Genomic DNA, 19319 nt, shown 5'->3' with positions numbered 1-19319 from the left:
CATATATAAAAGGAGTGTGTTTATGATAATTTTTCCACAGTGCCTGATAAATCCTGTCTTTGTGCATCACCTTAGAACAAAGAAAATTGAAATCACATATCCAATACACAAGCATATAAAATACAAATATCATGAATATTAAATACCTTTAAGTATTATCCAATGTCTATTATGATTACGAAAATAATCCCTTAAACACTGAATATGAAATGTGCAAATAACACAAGATAGCTTGTGAACACTCTACACGTACCGGCTAGATAAACTGAGTCAGATAGTTTGAAAGTGAATGAATAATACTGTCTGTGTGTGAAATGATTAGACTTGCTATGTGTATGTTAACATGACATCCGAGCTAGCCCAACCTTCAAATACTTAAAAAAAATAACACTTTACTTTAAAGAGACCAGATTGAGTAGTTAAAAATCATATTTGAATGATAATGAATACAAATTGTAGTCTCTTTTGCTCCAGACCATTAATTGTTGAATAACAAGGAAGAAAACTTGACATGGATTTGACTCATCTATTATACGTTATCAAATGAAATGGAGTTTTACATCCTACTCTTCAGCACCTCATTAGGCTAATGATAATGGAAACACCATGCAGTGTGCAATGAGGGAAATTTTGCCACAACAACTGCATCAACGTACTCTTTTACTGTCTTGGAAGTTTTTAACATGACTTAAACAAATGACTAGACATTTCCTCCATTTCCATTAAATTATTGACATTGGGAAATCTGGTTCAAAATTCCAACTCCACCTATGGCGGGATTGAACCTTGGACAGGTCAGCAAGCAACTACATCAACAGATATTACTTAAAGTGAACTCATGTCCATAGAAATGGGAGGAGATGTAATACTTGACAATGGGCAGACTCACATAACCAACGGCTGTGGCAACAAGAATATTTCTAACCTTGTGCCTAAGTTTTGAAGTAATATCTTCGAATCATTCCTCTAGCTAGTCTTTATGGAGAGATTGTGAAAGCTAAGGAGATATTTAATCAAATCCAGGGTATCAGTTTTAACCAGTTGATTTAAGCTCAAGATATGACAGCCAGACATTCTTAAAATAACTGAAATTTTCTGTCTAATTTATTCACCATGTCTTAGTGTGTTGACATGAAGCTACTTTTTTATAACTTATGTCATGACATTCAAAGTTCAAATGAATGAAGTTTTACATCCTATTTTTCTGCACCTCAATAGAGCATATGAAGACAGACAATACCATGCAGTGTGCAATGAGGGAAATTTTTTCCAGGAGAGCGCCATAAGCCTACTCTCTTTACGAATTCCAAATGTCAAAGGATCTTAAAGGAGGCTTTTGTTTTTTTCCTCCGACAAGGGGAAACCCAGTAGAAAAATCGACCTATTTCAGGATTGAACCAATTGAGCAATAGAATTTATGCTATCAGTGTCCCCGATATACATACCGAATTTAGAAAACCTCATAACAATCTCTTTAACAATGCAGACATTAAATGAGTCTACTACCAACTCCAGATCTCTTTTCTTCAATCCCACCTTTCTTTTAAATATGGATCTAAAAACCTTTCAGTAAAAAGCTGCGTTTAGACCGCCACAAAGTATCTGGGCCGAGTCAGGTTTAGCAGAAAAAAAGGGAGTGTAAACAGGTTGCGAGGGCTTGACACCATGCTAGTTTCAAGTGGATCAAGTCCCGCAAGAAGAGGTGCTCTCGATCCGGACCAAGTACAGCACAGCTAAGTATCAGTGCAGTGTAATGCACCAATAGAGTCTGAATGATGAAAAATGAAGTTGATTTATTTAAACCATACTAGGACTGGTGATTAGTTTCTATGTAATAAGTGGTGATTACACATCCTAATAAATTACTGTTATAAAATCATAATACATAACATTAATAATGTTTACTATAGCATATCATATTATAATTCATATAAAATTAACAAATAATTTCATTATTTCATAATAGATCGAGTAAGCCAAGGCAAAATTATGTTTTTTTAATAATACAACTCTCAGCTCTAGATAAAAAATGCTTTCTTGCACCTTTAAAAGCTAATGTAGACAATAAGTCCATTCAGAGTGCAATTAGGTACCTTGAAGCCTCAAAGGTTAATAGTAAGCAACTTACTACCAAGTTTACTGTACCTTTCTAAAATTTAGCTCTTGAAATAGTGAGGCTAAAATGACCCATATACACTCGACTTCAATATGGATTTTTATATATGTTTCTTGTAAAAAGAATTTTTTTTTATTTTAACCTTATTTCTGAGGATTACAAATAATATGACTCATAATCATCAAAATAGCAATCCTTTATGAATGAGAAATAGTCATAGTAGTAGTCATAGACAATTTGCCAGAATTATCTGCCAGTATATACTAAAACTTGGATTATAGCCAATATCAATTACATACCGATATTATTATTTAGATTTGATAGTAACTATAACTATATGTAATCTATATTAATTTGTCTTGATAAAATAGTCTGCATTCAGTTTTATTGTTTTTAACTAGTGATTTAAAAATTTGTATGCAGAATTGCAGATGAGCTTTTTAAGAAAACAATATATACCTCTATCTTCAAGAAATGTTTTAACCTAGATATAATCTTCTGTTATGTTATACAAAATTTTTTCCATTCTATACAAATATCATGCCAAATTTGAATACACTGTATATGAAGGAAGATAAAAAAAAATCATAAAAATATAGAAATTACTTAATAGACTTACTTAATATATTGTTACTTTTTATGGCAATTCACAAAATAGCCCACAAAATAATACACCAATATATGGGAATCAGCCTGATATCTCCTTTAATATTCTCTAATGTAAATACTCTTAAATAAAATTATTATCATTTGCTTACCAAAATTATCTTTTCACTACCAGTCTATCAGTATTCCCCAATGTTTGTAATGTACACCAACAAGACCCTAACTCTATTGCTCTATAACCTACTAAAATTTGATACTCGACAGCTGGGCGACTTTATTTCACCAGATTTCAATGTTTGTCCTGCAGGAATTCTGTTGGGTATCATTTAACAGACTTTCAGGAAGAACCGTTATCTTTTTCATGTGAGCTTAGCTCTTAATTTAAATTTGGATTAAGACATTAGCAAAAATAGCTCAATGCATCCAAATTCCTGAAAATTGTGAAAAGATATTTCCAGATGTTTTCCTATTAGGAAGGAAATTGGAACCAGTAAATATATTTTTGTATTGACATAGTTAGGACTATACAAATACACTTGAGAGTAAAATAACAACTTAAACCCCTCCTGGTAGAAATGGAACGATCTATAATTGTGTCAGAACCAACCAATCAGATTCCAGTAAAATTCACTGAACACAATTTAATCATATTGGTAGCTTCCACATAAAGTGTGTCTGCTTCTGACAGACTACAGATTCCATAAATGGTCAACATTCCATGGTTCTTCCCAGACAAACTGACTCATCAGTTGAACTTTGGTTCTTTTCATAAACTCAGTCTTTTATAAGAACTATCCTTACAATAATTACATGAATCAAAGAAGACATTCTAAAATGAAATTTCCTTAGCAGAAAAACATTTTAGGCTTCAGTTTTCAAATGAATTATGGCTCTTAGAAAATCATGAAAATTTCAATTACACATGTCATTTGAACAAAATGTGTCTACTGCTACACTAACTTTACATTGGCCCATTATGAGTTCGAGTAGCATATCAAGTTGAGCTTTAATCCAAAAATAATATAGGCAAGACAGCACGTACGTAGTGCAACTGAGTTGAAACAGTTCAAAAAAGATTCCCCCTGCAGACAAATTTTGTACATCTTTTATTATAGTCTTATACAATCATGAAAGTTTAAATTTCGTATTTATTTTAACAAATTATGCCTACCACTATGCAAAGTCTTCATTAGTCATATTAATGTTTATAATCTGCATATCAAGTCAAGCATGAAACCTAAAGCTAAAAACGTGGACAAGGCATAGCATAATAATGATCACATTTATATGTCATTTTGTCGATTTTAACAGAGCCCAGGTTGAGTTGCGGAAGCCAATTCACATTGAAAACAATACCTACAATAAAATCCTTTGTTCTGTTAAACTAATGATTAATTTATAAGCAGAATATTGATCAATTTTGATTTATCCTTAATTATTTCTTAATCACCATAATCAACTGCATTAAGGCATGATCAAAACAACAAAAACTGAATTGGGTCACCTTTCATACTTATTGATTTATTTAAAAACCTTATGACAAAAATGACAGCTGAATTTGTGAGAATAAAGAATGCAGAAGACTATGTCATTGATTTCTATTGTTTAAATGAGTCAAAATAGACTTCAATACAAATTCGTAATCCCCTCACATTAACTGTCAAAAATCATTCATTTGAAATATTTTGTTAATTAAATTTGACAATGAAATATTTGACATTATTTCTAAATGTAAACTTGACAGATAACAAGTTCAGTATACACCACAAGGGAGAAAACTCTACATATTACTTTTATCCAACATTAGAAACCACAAAAATCTACTCTAATATAATGGAAAACAGCAGTGATCATGGCAAAATCTTAAATTCCACTAATCCCACCATAATAATAGACCATGAATGGACTTATTCCACATATCGAGTCCACATCTTGAATTTTTCAGTTAACATAACATGTCTATAGGGTTCCTTAATTCCCAAATGTAGCAGTATTTTGGTCTGCATCTGACTATTCACAGTTTTAGAAATTGAACAGATTGTTAGGTTGAAATAGTTTTTTGCTTTATCTGCAAGGATGTAAGAGTTTACAGAAGCAGGACAACCTTTGTGGTTCAACATTGAGACAGAAACTTTAATTTTCTTTGAAATGGCTAAATTCTGTTCTAGTACACAGAAGCAGTGTCCAGTGTCCAAAATGACCATTAATTAAATCTAATCAAGAATCAAAGTGTCTAATTACAATATTACTACTAATATCTAGACTATCTACCAATATTAGGTCAATATCTACTAGTCAATACTTTCCTATATATCAACATAGTCAGTTTTCATATTATTTAGTTCAATAACATTAAAGATGGCTTTCCTCCAATGAACAGATCAATGTTATCTGACTGTGACTGAGGTGCTTATGTCATTTTTTTTATGAAAAGGAATAGTTAAGCCAGCAGAAATTCAGGAGGAGCTTTAATAAAAAATTATATATTTGAAAATGCTATGAAATAGATGAACTATCTAAAAGGGATTGTAAAGAGGTTTCCTAAATTTTTGTATGTGTATCATTGTCCCTGATATATATACAAAGAAGAAATCCTCTTTACAATCCCGTTAACTGTAAATATATTTTGTTATTGTATCTTTGTCATATATCATTGTCTGAATCTATGGTCGATGCTTTCGAGAGTAAACGTCTGTTCTGATCTTTAAACCTAAGTAGAGAAGAATACCTAGATGACAGGTTTCATTTAATAAGCTCCTATCAATAAATTACCTTAGTTTAGGTCAAGAGCTCTTCAATCTGACATTTCTTACTTCAAACAGTTCTTTATTCAATACAAACATATACTTGTTAAAATCTTACTATGACATTGTAATATTCATGTATCATAAGTTTTAAGCTTCTTTTTTAAAACTCAAAAACTTGCTACACAAAGCACCATGCCCTTAGTATTCACTCAAGTTTGACTGCAACTAGACTGATTTTAAAGCCATGGTTCCCAACCTGGGGTGTTTTCATTCCTTGGGGGTGTGGGACTAGGGTGTCAGGGGTGTGGCCAATTGGTGTAGGAGAAAAATTTAGTTTGAGTTGAGACATCACCTTAGATCATCACATGCTGCAAATGTCTATGAAACAAATTTTTGGGGGTGTGAAAGGTCCATGTGATTGCTCCAGGGGTATGAAGGCTGAAATAGGTTGGGAACCATTGTTTTAAAGTTATTCTAAAATGTGAAATGAAAGTGTAATGTAATTAACAGGGTTTGACAATCAAAATGGTCCTTTTTGTGATTCAATATTCCCTATAATTAGTCAAAATTAAAATAGATCACAATGAACTGCAGATCGAAACAAATTATATATTTTGTGTTAGTCTATTGCCAAATCTAGAAATATACAGCAAGATTGATTTGAAATCTACAACTGAGACATTTTTAATTGCTACCGAATTTAAATCAAAATTTAACATGATTAGCCAAAACCGAAATTTGGTGGGATAAATTGTTAATCAAACTTTTCGATCAAAAATGAACTCTAGTAATTAAATAGATGCCTAAAAACTTGATTCAATTTGAGCTTAGCTCCATCATAATCATTACTGCCATAGGCATTGCTGGAGAGTAACAACTGAGTTTAAAATTTGGAACATTCATTTACCTATTCAAATACTTCATTTAAATTTCAATGAAGATAATGATTGTCATCTCTGTATTTACTGATGAGTAAATTCATTTATTGACCTTAATGCATTTGTTATCACTTGTATAGACAGTATAGGAGAACTTTTAAAAGAATTGAATATTAATTGAATATAAAATGAATAACAAAGGAATAAAATATTCATAAAAATCCGATAACAATAGACAGCAAATCATTGTTTCAGAAAAAAAAGAATAAATAAAATATATATTTAATATATAATACAAGACAGAAATCAATATGGCTGCCCTACATTAAAATCACTAATCCTTAAAACTTTTTACTTTTATTAAATATTTTAATATTTTAAAACTTTTTACTTTTATTAAATATTTTAATATTTTAATATTTTATTTAGAGAAAATGACTGTCAAGTATTGTATTTTTGGTCGGTCTTTGATTCAATTTCAGGAGGATAAGCATTGCAAATCTCATAGAGCATTATTAGCAGGCCAGACCAATAGACTTTCCATCTTAACAATGGTCAAGGTATTATGTCTTCACCTTAAGATAAGATCTTATACCTTGACCATTGTTAAGATTGACTTTTAAAAATGTTCCTAAATTGCGAAACCAGGCCATCTTGATTACACAATCAATTTACCTTTAGTGACAAGATATGCCCAGTGCTGTATCAAAGGTTTGATGCCATCTGACTCATACACATTTTATAAATCAAGGTGTAAAAAAATCAAGCAATATATCATATTGGTTTTCACAAAGCATTAAGCATATCAAAAAAACATTACACGAACCTATAAATAGACCATGATCTTATACAAAATGGATAAAAATAAAATGTCTTAACTTAATGACAAGATATGCTCAGTGCTGTATCAAAGGTTTAATTCCATCTGACTCCTACACATTTTATAAATCAAGAACAGGTGTAAAAAATCCACCATGATATTGCTTATATTAACAGACATTTTAAAAAAAAATTACCAAAATGTTAAATCCTGTCTTTTGTCATGTATGGGCTACATTGGCACCAGCAGAAAAGTCATTTAGGCTACTTGGTAACTACATTTGCTGGCATTAAGTTCTATGTGCCTTCACAACAAAGGATATGACAGGCAAATATGATATAAAGTCATCAATATTATTGTATATTAATGAAACTATAAAATTCTTTTTCATCAAAGTGAAAATCAATTGGATGTCTAGTAATGTAAACACTTTACCCAGTAACCAAGGCTGTTTTCTCTGACTTGAGACAATGGCAATATCAGTAATGGCTGGGATCTAGTCTAGATTTAAATCGTTGATTGTTCTAAACCAAGCATCACCTTTATGACTGATGACTAATCAGTAGTTCAATGCCTTTTCAGCTTTTGGCATCAGTCAGCGGACACAGTCATTACATTTATTCACACTCCCACTACAAATTTATCTACATTTAAAATTGATAGATATATTTTCGTGGACAGATTCATTCATTGACTCGTTTATTTGAAAAATATAATTCTTGTTTACATAAGATAATATACAAAGAAAAACTATCTTACCGTGCAATGTCCTCAAACTATATCCGGGTGCAATTGTCACAATCGACCGGCATGGGCTGTCAGAAAACTGTCACACCCCTTTCAGCTCTTCCCTTCACCTCCCTAAATAAAAAAAAGCCATCCTTTGATAAAAAACTGTTTGCCTAAATTAATTTAGTAATTAGCCGACGATATTAGAAGAGGAACCAATATGCATGATGGAAATGTGGAATATATAAACTGTCAGGGCATATTGTTCTTAATTTTGAACATAATTTGGATATGGTAGGGAGTAGAACGGAACAGCCATATTTCTGACTCCAGTGGCTACTTTCAAACGAAGAAATTTGTATAAAACAAAGAATTCTTATTTGCTTAGTGAAACACAAGTACTCTCTTTGCAAATAAATATCAGTCTCTATTTTGAAACAGTTTCCCACTGCGAACTATTTTGATTTCTGTCAGAAGATTTTGAATTTGATTTTGGAGAACTCTTAAACGTAGAATATTTTATTAAATGCTCATTTATATAATATATTCAAAAATTTAACATCATTTTAAATGATCAACCAATTTGGTCCAAAATTATATAGACATTATTGAAAGATTCGTGTGTTTTCCTTTAAATGTTATTACCGCGTGACATGTACACGTGCGTGCACGCTTTTGTATTTAGAGCACCATTACCGAAATATTGTTCTTTGACAAAGTTCAACGGTGCAGGGGAGGCAAATCTATTATTTAACTTACATCAGACTACAAATAAATCGAAAATATACCAATCTTGCACGCTTACGTATTTACAGTATAACAAAACACAAGACAATATTATGGAATATAACACAGTTCTTTAGTAAGGTTGGGCAGGCACATAACGTTTCAACACAATATACACGTGTTGTCATCAGATCAAATATGTCGTTCAAATCTTATCGAATTTACAACACCATTGTCAAATATTCGTAATTGCTGAGAAAATAGATGTAAGGGAGGCAAATCTATTATTGAACCACAAATAAAAATGAGAAAAAGCTAACAATATTTAGGCCTATTTGATCTTTATTGAAAACAGGACCAACAAGAAGAATATTTCGAGGTCGGATTTGTTCTGATAAAGTCAAACCATACAACTGAATGGTCAAACCCTATTCTGATGTACACATATTATAACGAAAAGAACAAAATTATTCCATCACAAACAAAAGTAAGATTGCAATCAGCCAAAGTTCAAAATTATAAATTATCTTATATTTGCATATTTATCCAGAAAATAACCATGCATCATTGCAGGATCTATATTTGATTTTAAAAAAGTTAAACAGGACGCAATCGACTTGATTAAAAAATATAGCCTCTTAAAATAATATCAGAAAACTATTTATTGTTTAAACTTGCTATCTATGTGTACACAAATAAATGTTTGAACATTAAATTGATATACAACATTGCTTTGAAGTTTGTTTTGAAAAAAATTGTTGACTTTGACAAACATTGTCACGACTTTGTAAAAAACGCAAGAGAGTATCGGAGAACATTAATTTCTTAACTCAAAAAGGGGGACTGTCTGCAATCAAATGAACCAAATTTATGTCGACCAAACCTTTACCGATGGATCCAGGACATCAAGAAACTCACCCCCAAACAAGCTTGACTTTGATGGCACCAAACATGAAATATAGGATATTGGCTTTGCTATGTCCAAGACAAGAAATTTGTTTTTCAAAGTTTCCCTAATGGCGAAAAAGCAAATTTCACATTGATTCACCATAAGATTCTATTAAAACAAAATTCCCCATATGTTTCTTTACATATTGAAATCTGCAGGCTGTCATCCTTGAAAGTAAGATGCACTCATATTATGACCCCATGGGCAAAAAACAAAAAAAAATGCATAAGTTCTATTCAAAAATGTCCCCATATATGTTTCTTTACATATTGAAATCTGCAGGCTGTCACCCTTAAAAGTAAGATGCACTCATATTATGACCCCATGGGCAAAAAAAAAAACCACGAAAGAAAGTCTCAAGTGCTTCCCTGTCAGACGCTTACTCGCTTATCAGACGATATAGGCGACAGTTTCGGGCCTGTCTGGAGGTTCTTAAAGGAACTTTGCTTTATACGATTTAATTGATATTAGAATTTCAAGATATAACTTAACTAATATAGGTTCAGAACCTTAAATATAATCAAAAATAGTAAAACTAATTATGTTTAGTACCATTGTAAGACTAGTTTGGTATTGAGATTCATTGTCAGACTACTTGTGTTTAGTACTATTGTAAAACTAGGTATGTGTAGTAACATCGTAAGACTAGGTATGTTTAGTACTGTTGTAAGACTAGGTATGTTTAGTACCATTGTAAGACTAGGTATGTTTAGTAACATTGTAAGATTAGTTTGGTATTGAGTATCATTGTCAGACTACTTGTGTTTAGTACTATTGTAAAACTATGTATGTGTAGTAACATTGTAAGACTAGGTATGTTTAGTACTGTTGCAAGACTAGGTATGTTTAGTACCATTGTAAGACTAGGTATGTTTAGTACCATTGTAATATTAGTTTGGTATTGAGTATCATTGTCAGACTACTTGTGTTTAGTACTATTGTAAAACTAGGTATGTGTAGTAACATTGTAAGACTAGGTATGTTTAGTACTGTTGTAAGACTAGGTATGTTTAGTACCATTGTAAGATTAGGTATGTTTAGTAACATTGTAAAGCTATGTATGTTTAGTAACACTGCAAGACTAGGTATGTTTGGTATCTGTGTAAGACTAGGTATGTTTAGTAACATTATAAGACTAGGTATTTTTATAACCATTGTAAGACAAGGTATGTTTAGTAACATTGTAAGACTATGTATGTTAAGTAACAGTGTAAGACTAGGTATGTTTAGTAATATATTTCTAACATCCTGGTCACATACGACACGTATGAATAAACTTTTATAAAAAAAATATTTTGCCAATAAACTTCAACCAGGATTTGAATTCCCTCAAATAAAAAAGAAGACATAAATTACCTAACAATATTTTACCTAAAAATAAGTATTGGTATTTTTTTTACGTTTTATCTCTGTTTTTAATCTAGGGGGTAAGCCTCTGATCTGAAGATTTATAGAGGCAGAAAGGATATATAAACATGGGGTGGTTATGTATCGTCAGAAGAGGTGTACAAAAAGTCTCATTTTCAAACCTAAAAGGTAAGATAGTTTTTATGTGTCTTAGTGTTTTACATTTTATGTAATGGTCTATAATCTGTGCTATTTGGACACCGAATTAACAGTCGCACTTTGGCGTCAGATGTTTCGGGTGCATTTTTAGCATTTTCACAATAATAAATGTTTAGGAATGATCAATCCATTATAGTTTGTTTTAACAACAAGAGATATTGCTTGTCAACTCTAAAACAAGATGCTGACAACGTCCTTTTGGTATTTCATTTATTTGTGTATTTCAGATGAATCTTCTAGCTATTTTAGTAGTTGCTGTTATCAGTCACAGCTGTTCAGGTAGGTTAATATGAATTATAAAAGCATTATCAACTTTCAGAAAACCTTGATTCTTTTCAGTCTGTATTTTTCCAGAACAAAATGTGTAATTATATAACATAACTTTTGCAATCGTAGAGTGTAAACTCTGGTCAAAGATTTCTGGGCAATATGGGGATACAAAAACAACCTTTCTTTCTCGGCCTTCACACCCCTGAAGCAATCACCTGGACCTTTTAAAGTTTGTTTCATCCACATCCGCATGTGCTGATGTGTGGTGCTCTCTCAATTCAAAACAAATTCTTCTCCTACACCAGTTGGTCACACCCCTGACACCCCAAGGGGTGAAAACAGCCCAGGTTGGGAAAAGAGGGTTTAGGGGATACTAATAGTTTCCATTTACACCATTCTGTTTCCTGTTCATTGTTGATTTTTATGACTATCGAAAATATCCCGAAATAGGAATTGTTCACATAGAAGCCATAACTGTCACCAAAACACATACAAAGGCCAAAATGAACTCCCATGTATATATACATAATTGTTTCCTTTTTTTCTACTAGGATTATATGCTGAAAATGAACAATGTGAACATCTATTAGATGTAGTAGCTGTTATTGATGGGTCAGAAACAATCTTCCCAGATGAATTCCAAACCATTCGAGAAGTTATGGGCAAATTCGTTCGACAATTAGGGGTGGAAGAGAACAACAAACATTTTGGTGCCGTTGTTTACAGCAGTGCTGTTTCTGAAGTCATTGAAATGTCCGGAGATCAAGAAAAACTTGTAGAAGCCATGCTAAATATGGATCATCCTAGAACTGGAACTAGAACAGATCTGGGTATTGAAGAAATGATTAATGTATTTATAAGAAAGGGTCGATCAGATGTTCCTAAAGCCGGAATCGTAATTACAGGTTTGTTCATTTACGTTCTTTATTTTGGAGAGAGGTTGAAAAAATGTTAAAAATTCGATATCGATTCTTATGAAAAGCCAAATGACCATAAATATTTAGCCTTTTGGCAGTCATTAGATCCAGCCATTTAGCTTATTGTCAGTCATTAGATCCAGCCAATTTGTAGAGAACAGCTACCAAAATCAGTTAATCCAAAACATATTTACTGAAAATCCTATATCGATTCTTATGAAAAGCCAAATTGCCCTATTGCCCTATTAGAATATAGATCCCAGCACAATAGTTAGAGAACAGCTACCAAAATCAGTTGATCCAAAACATATTTTGTCTTCAGAGGATTTGGGAAACTTTATTACAGTTGCTTGTATCATTGAAAACCTTCTTTCTAGATGGAGCATCACACGAGAAGGAACTAACTTTGAAACAAGCTCAGATAGCTAAAGATATGGGAGTGAACATGTTTGCTATTGGTATTGGTGCCAGAATAATGGATGCTGAATTAAAAGGAATAGCTTCCAAACCAGATCAGGCTTATGTTATAGAGGATTTTGAAGCTTTTGCCAAATTAATCGCTAGTCTTGCGATTCAAATCTGTCCTAGTAAGTAGAGAACTGATGTATACATTTAAAGGGACAGATGCGCCATTTGGAGGGAGGGGGATTTGAGTCTTGAATATATGTAAATAGCCTTCAAAATATCTCAAACTAAAAATTTATTTTCCTATTTCTATAGAATTCTTTTCTATATATGGAAGTGTCTCAAGAAAAGAGGACTCGTATTTTTAACTTTCAAACACGGGTATTTCTGGACACACGTGGATTTGAAGGCTCAAATTTCGACGGTGAGCTGTGAACACTATCACTGATTGGCTTAGCTAAAAAAATACCCATTTCTAAGAGTAAGTATGATTGGTCAAAAATGGCGCATCTGTCCTTATAATGACGACAGTCCAGAAATTTTAGTGGCATTTTACGTAAATTGTGTGAATTTGCTTTTTTCACCAAAAAGAGACATTTTTATTTTCATTGAGTAAGTTTGGTTATTGTCTTACAATTATGGTGCCAAAAAGGCCAAAAATATTTTGGGTCATATTTTTACTGTCCCGCTAAAAATTCACGAATCTCACAAATACAAATATGAAAGAGCAAAGAATAAGGAGAATACGCAGTTTCGAATAAAGACCAACTGGTCTACTAGTCGTGCAAAATGTGAGGCACAGCACTGATTTGTTGTAAGAAAAGAAAGTAGGCCTAAATTCCGTGTAAATACGGCTAAACAGAATGAATTTCAATTAAATAAATCGATTAAATCAAATGGATTGCAATTGATAGTTAAAATCCCCATTTATCAGAATGACTGACATTCAGATATAGGCTTTCAAACCATAAAAAAATTTAAAATAACAAAATAATTTGTGTTAAGATTTTTGGTATCTTGCTCAGGTCTATTGAATGAAATCTTTTCAATTGGCGACTCGAATCGAGTAAATTATTTACTATTAATAAATGGATTTATTGATTCCTAAAACACAATGCTCCGAGGTCCAATTATTGTACTGCGTTTTTGTTTATGCCATTTTATTTTATATTTCATGGATAATCCTAACCTTATACCGGACTTTTTGGTTTTTATGTCAAAATTAAAAGATTAAATTACCCTTTCTTTGTTTATATAGCCACTACAACAACCACTACTACAACCACCACTACACCAAAGCCAACAACACAAAAGCCTACAACACGAGCACCAACACCAGAGTCAGCACCAGATGCAACACCAGAATCAACCAGTCCTCCAATAAAACCAGACGGACCATGTAGTGGATGTCGTATGAGCAACGGTATTGGATACAACAGTCATGAAGAATGTCACAAATTCGTCCAATGTTTTTTCAGAGATGGAGGACTCACCGGCTTCTTTGTTCAAACTTGTGGAACTGGAACCTTCTGGAACCAAGACAAACTTACATGTGATCATATGTCCAAAATCAATTGTCCTAATGGTGAGACTAACTTAATGTAAAATTATCATACGTTTGGGTTCGGGGGCTCTGAATCAGCAGTTAGTAAGCCATTGAGGATTTAATTTATTAAGCAAAAACTACGGTTCCGCGAGCAGAAAAGAACCGAGCTGTAAATCAAGTTATTCTCACACCGACAAATCGGTCCCGTACTTATCCAAAGGTTCCAGGACAGGTGATGAAATTTCCCACCCAATGTGTGTGTATGTGTGTGGGAGGGGATGCGGGTCGAATTTTTGGCCCTGTCGGTCATGCAAGACGTACATATCACCATATTACCAGGTGTTCTTGTGTTGTAGAATATGAAATTGAACACAAACTGCAGGGAAAATATTATATATGACAGGGCGTCTTGGGTTCTTCTCATGACCTCATACACTTATAACTAAAAACGAACCAAAAGAGCAAATGATCCAGATCAGTATTTTTTTTTTCTACTTTCAGATCGATGTGCACTTGTAAAAGAGCTTAAATATTACAAATTGGGAGGAAACTGTGCTGAGTATATTGAATGTGTAAATGGACGATCTCAACCTAATAAATGTCGAGTTGGATATTCCTTTGTCGAAGGAGATGAAATTTGTCTGAAAGATGCTTCATGTACTACTGGAGGATCAATTGGAGGAAATAGTAAGTTTGTTATTTTCTCATTGCACATATTTCATGGTTTTGTCTAATATTTTTCATCGAATCATCATCTTCTAGCACTCAGTCGGCAGCGGGTCCGATTCTCGTCTGCTGGGCGATTCTGTGCCGTGAAAAGATTGGTTGCATTGAGAACGTTGGCCGTTCAAAAGATTCTCCTTACTTACTATGGTTAAGAACCATGACAGACGGCATTTTTGCACGTTTTATTATCCGTATGCCCGTCCTCTATATCATAACAATAGCATTTTCGTTTGTACCTTGCGGTGTATATAGAGATTTTGCATTTGTATTGTAGATGAATGTAATTTCTGGAGTGTTCCTGGTACCAAATGTTACTATTATTGGACATTAGGTAATCAAGGATGGACCATGCCTTGTCCACGAGGAACTAGATTCGCACAAAGACAATGCGGATGTGTCTATGCTAGTCCTAATAGGTGTAGACGTAAGTGTAACCTATAGTGTTATGTCTCTGGTTGGGATCAAAAAACCGAAAAGAAAGTACAGTAGAAAGCTATGGCGTCTCTTCGTCTGTTTTTCGTCAGAGAATTCCAACCCAATAAAAGGTTCTCAGCTGTAATACCTTTCAGAAAAAAAACAATCAGGAGGATTTAAGCATGCAATAAGCGGTTTCCCTGTGATTTCATATTAAATGGGAATAAACATTTCCTATCTTACGATCTTTCTGACTGTAACAGTTTAGCTCACCTGATTTATTCACTTTATACCTCTGCAGTGGTACTTAACGATGCAGAGCGATGACTCAGTGAGTTAAGCTTCTGACCAACTCTAAGTTCGGGAGTTCTGTCCAGACATGGGTTGACAGTTCCATCTAATTATTGTTCACTTCAATTCTTTCAACAGCTAGATCCTGTACCCCGTTGGTTGATATTGACTTCAATGGAGCAGAACCCGGAGAATATGATAACTACGGAGCTGTAGTCAAGGGTGGTCTAGCCTATTTTGATGGTAATAGTAATATCAAAATCCTCAGGTTGTCCAATGTCGAATTTACTACCAAACTCTCTATCTTAATCAGGTAAGATATACAGATGAAAGTGTATTCAATGCAGAACAGTTCAATTTAAAAAATATGCGTTTGATTGCAACTACCAGGCCCGTTGCCTCACCTCCGTTTTGGCCGATGGTGTTGAAACGTTATAATCGATAGGCTATGTGATGAGGTATGTCTTGTATTGACAAGTCGAGTTAATGTGACCTTGTCTGATTGTGGATTTGGCAACAACAATAGTAACTGCATCATTACTAGCCATGTATGTTAACACTCGGAAAAAGATATGCCACGCGGAACACAGTCCACGTAGCCGCATGTATAAAACCCTCTTAAAGGCATATTGCACCATTAATGTTTTTCTCTCTGTTTATTTAATAATTTGATCTTCAAGATACAAACCATTCAACTCTAATAATACTGAAGCGGTTCTTAGTAATGGGGACTGTGGTGAAGAAGCTACTATTAACCTTATTAATAATGGCGCTGTTGCCTCACTCGGTGTAATTAATGCTGAAAATCAAAGAGCTGCTTTACATGATATTACGGAGGTAAGAAAAAATGCTTCTGGTTCCATCCCAAATACTCAAGAGCATCTTCATTGTTATTTGTCCAAAACCTTGAGATTTGGGTAAAATTATACTATTGCATTTTGAAAATAAGTGAGGACCTTGGTGTTATTGAGATCTGAAGAGTTGATCAGCATGAACTACTCTTAACGGAAAAGAGTTCTGATATATCTTGCATAGCAGTTTCTATGCAGGTCATGACATCTGGTGCAAACTTCAAAACCAAATTCCATGGCACTGAAACTGATCGACCACTAAGCTCCGTCTTCTGCGTTCTTTTAATTGTAAAATGGTCAACAAATTACTGTGATATTTCTTTTTTTTAGGCTGAATGGAGAGAGATTGAATATACGTTTGAGAACGGTGAAATTAAAAGCGTAATGAATGGTAAATCAGGGCTAAAGAGTTTTGCAATCAGTGGTAAGATTATTTTTATCGACTTGAAGGGAGTAAAGATGTTTTCCAAAAAAAAATTATCTGTATTGGGGACACTGAAAGCATCAATTTGCACATTTTCCATTTTCAATCAGACGTCTGTGGCTCCTGCAATTCTACCAAAAGTAAATGTTTGATGACGTCAATGATCGTGAAGAGCCTTATGTGATTATGCAATAAAGCATATTTTGTGGTTAGTGACGTCATAAAACACTTAGTTTTATTGGAATTGCAGGAACTACTGACGTCTGATTGGAAATTAGAATGGTGCAAATTGATTTTATCAGTGTCCCGATACACATAAAAACTTTATAAAAACTTTTCACAATCCTTTTAAGAGAAATCTCATCAAATAACAGCTTGTTAGTGACTTTGGATTGGATTCTAACTGTCTAATCTTAAAATATCATATTACATATGAACATTGGATGAAAACCACTAAAGATGTTTTTGTCGGTTTTCCTCCGTTTTTATTACTGCATTTAGTCCTTATTTTCTGTGTTTTAGATTTGCCCAGAAGATCACAATGTGCTTTCCAACTGGGTCATAGTGAAGGTTTCAAAGACTTCAGAGGCTGGATAGATTATGTAAGTATAGAGTTTGAGTATTGACAAGAGCTCATATGGCTTTTTCGTCAAAATTCCATTATAATGATGGGTGTTTAGCCACAGAATGAGGAAATTCACATGTATGAAAGGCGATAATTGGCAGTAATCCCGCCATCTTCAAATTGTTAGTAGTGACGTTAATATTCTCTTATGGAAGGCTAAGCATCATTTCTGAAGCAACTATATTATCTTCAGTGATAGTGATGACTTTCGATTCATACAATTACAAACTTTGTAAGTTTGCCAAAATATTAACTTGCCCTCTGTGAAAACAATAAAATTAGTTTCCAATGTTTGCGTGTTTAATCAACACAAAGTCAATCTGTGATCACTAGGTTCTATTATTTATAGCTAATTTCCAATAAGCATCGTTGAATGCGATTTACCAACAAACGTAGATATTTTTTCTCCAAAATAGAACTATCTCTACATTGAATCGATGATTGTCTATATAATTATATATCTTGTTTTGTTTTATTTCAGATTGTGGTCTCCACTTGTTAAACATTGTTCAGTGAGCTTTTAAAAGTTAATTTATCTGATTTCATTCAAGAAAAGTGCATGATGTAAAATTGAAATAAAGTATTATAAGCATATTAAAGTTAATAGTTTTTGGGGTATTCCTTGGGTATCATCGTGAAAGTTAGCCTTTAAATATCGAATGTATCATCTTCACAATGACAAAGTAGTAGCCTACCTTAGTATCATATGCTACTTATTCTTTTATCACGGAAGATTGTAAATGCAGCTATTTGATTGGATTGTAGGCCTACGTAGCATGAACAGCTAAACCGTGCAGAACGCACAAAATCATTTCTGTTTTCACAAATTTTCTCGAGGGATAACCTTCTCAGGCGCCTTTGCACCTTCTCGTAACTTCCGAATTTTGAATCTCAACCTCGTCAACTTTCGATGGTGAGCTGTGAACACATAAGGCTAGGCCTACTGATAAGTTCAGCTAAAGAATTCCCGTATCTTAGACTAAGGTAGGCTACGATTTGTCAAAGACACCTCTTCCTTTAAGTTAATTTGTATGTAGAGTGAGTGGTTTCCGAAAGCTACCGGCTTGTTCTCGAAATTTAATGTTTCTCATCAGTGACTGAAATGGCAGTGGTATTGGGCGCTATGCTCTCGAACTTGAAGCGTAATGAATAAGGGAAGTAATCAAGTTATTGAAATGAATTCAGACCACTACTATTTTTTCTGAAGCAAAAGTGGGGTAGAGATATTGAAGGGTGTGACTGATTGCGTGAGTGCTTTGTTTGTTATGCAATGTCAATATTGGATAAATGCAATCACACTTCGGTCTTGTGTAGCCTATATTTAGGTAGGCCAAATGTAGGGCCTAGCCTACATCAGGAATGCATGGGGCCTATTTTCCGCCCTACATCTAAGGTTGCAGAGAAGTTAACATTGACTTGACAATATCGGGAAGCCAGTAATATGGTAGGCCTAAAATGCAGCTGTGGTTATGCATTTTTTGTGAGGGATTAAAGAAACCACACTCGTCGAACAAGAAATCGAACATTCACACTCTTATGAGAAGGGCCATTTTCGACCTGAAGACCAAGGCCAAAGGTTCATGGGATTACCCACATTGATAAGATTGATAAATGCTTTATCCAATCGACGTTGGCTATTAACTTCTGAGTCGAAATTCAACCTGATTAACACTGATTGATGATAATTGGTCTAATCAGTCGGCACATTCTGTC

General features: G+C 33.5%; 1 protein-coding gene across 1 annotated transcript; it reads left to right on the top strand.

Moving 5' to 3' along the window:
- Positions 1–11046: 11046 nt before the first annotated feature.
- Positions 11047–18205, top strand: LOTGIDRAFT_232022 (hypothetical protein; the record flags this gene model as incomplete). Its single annotated transcript, XM_009055581.1, has 11 exons — positions 11047–11107; positions 11959–12312; positions 12702–12911; positions 13988–14314; positions 14777–14962; positions 15276–15425; positions 15845–16019; positions 16387–16543; positions 16888–16981; positions 17504–17583; positions 18088–18205. 11 exons carry the CDS (start codon positions 11047–11049, stop codon positions 18106–18108), a joined length of 1815 nt encoding a protein of 604 aa, XP_009053829.1. The 3' UTR covers positions 18109–18205.
- Between the last annotated feature and the right edge of the window lie 1114 nt (positions 18206–19319).

Source organism: Lottia gigantea (assembly GCF_000327385.1).
Source record: "Lottia gigantea unplaced genomic scaffold LOTGIsca_25, whole genome shotgun sequence".
In the NCBI taxonomy this organism is placed as follows: domain Eukaryota; kingdom Metazoa; phylum Mollusca; class Gastropoda; family Lottiidae; genus Lottia; species Lottia gigantea.
This window is presented reverse-complemented; position numbering and strand designations above follow the sequence as displayed.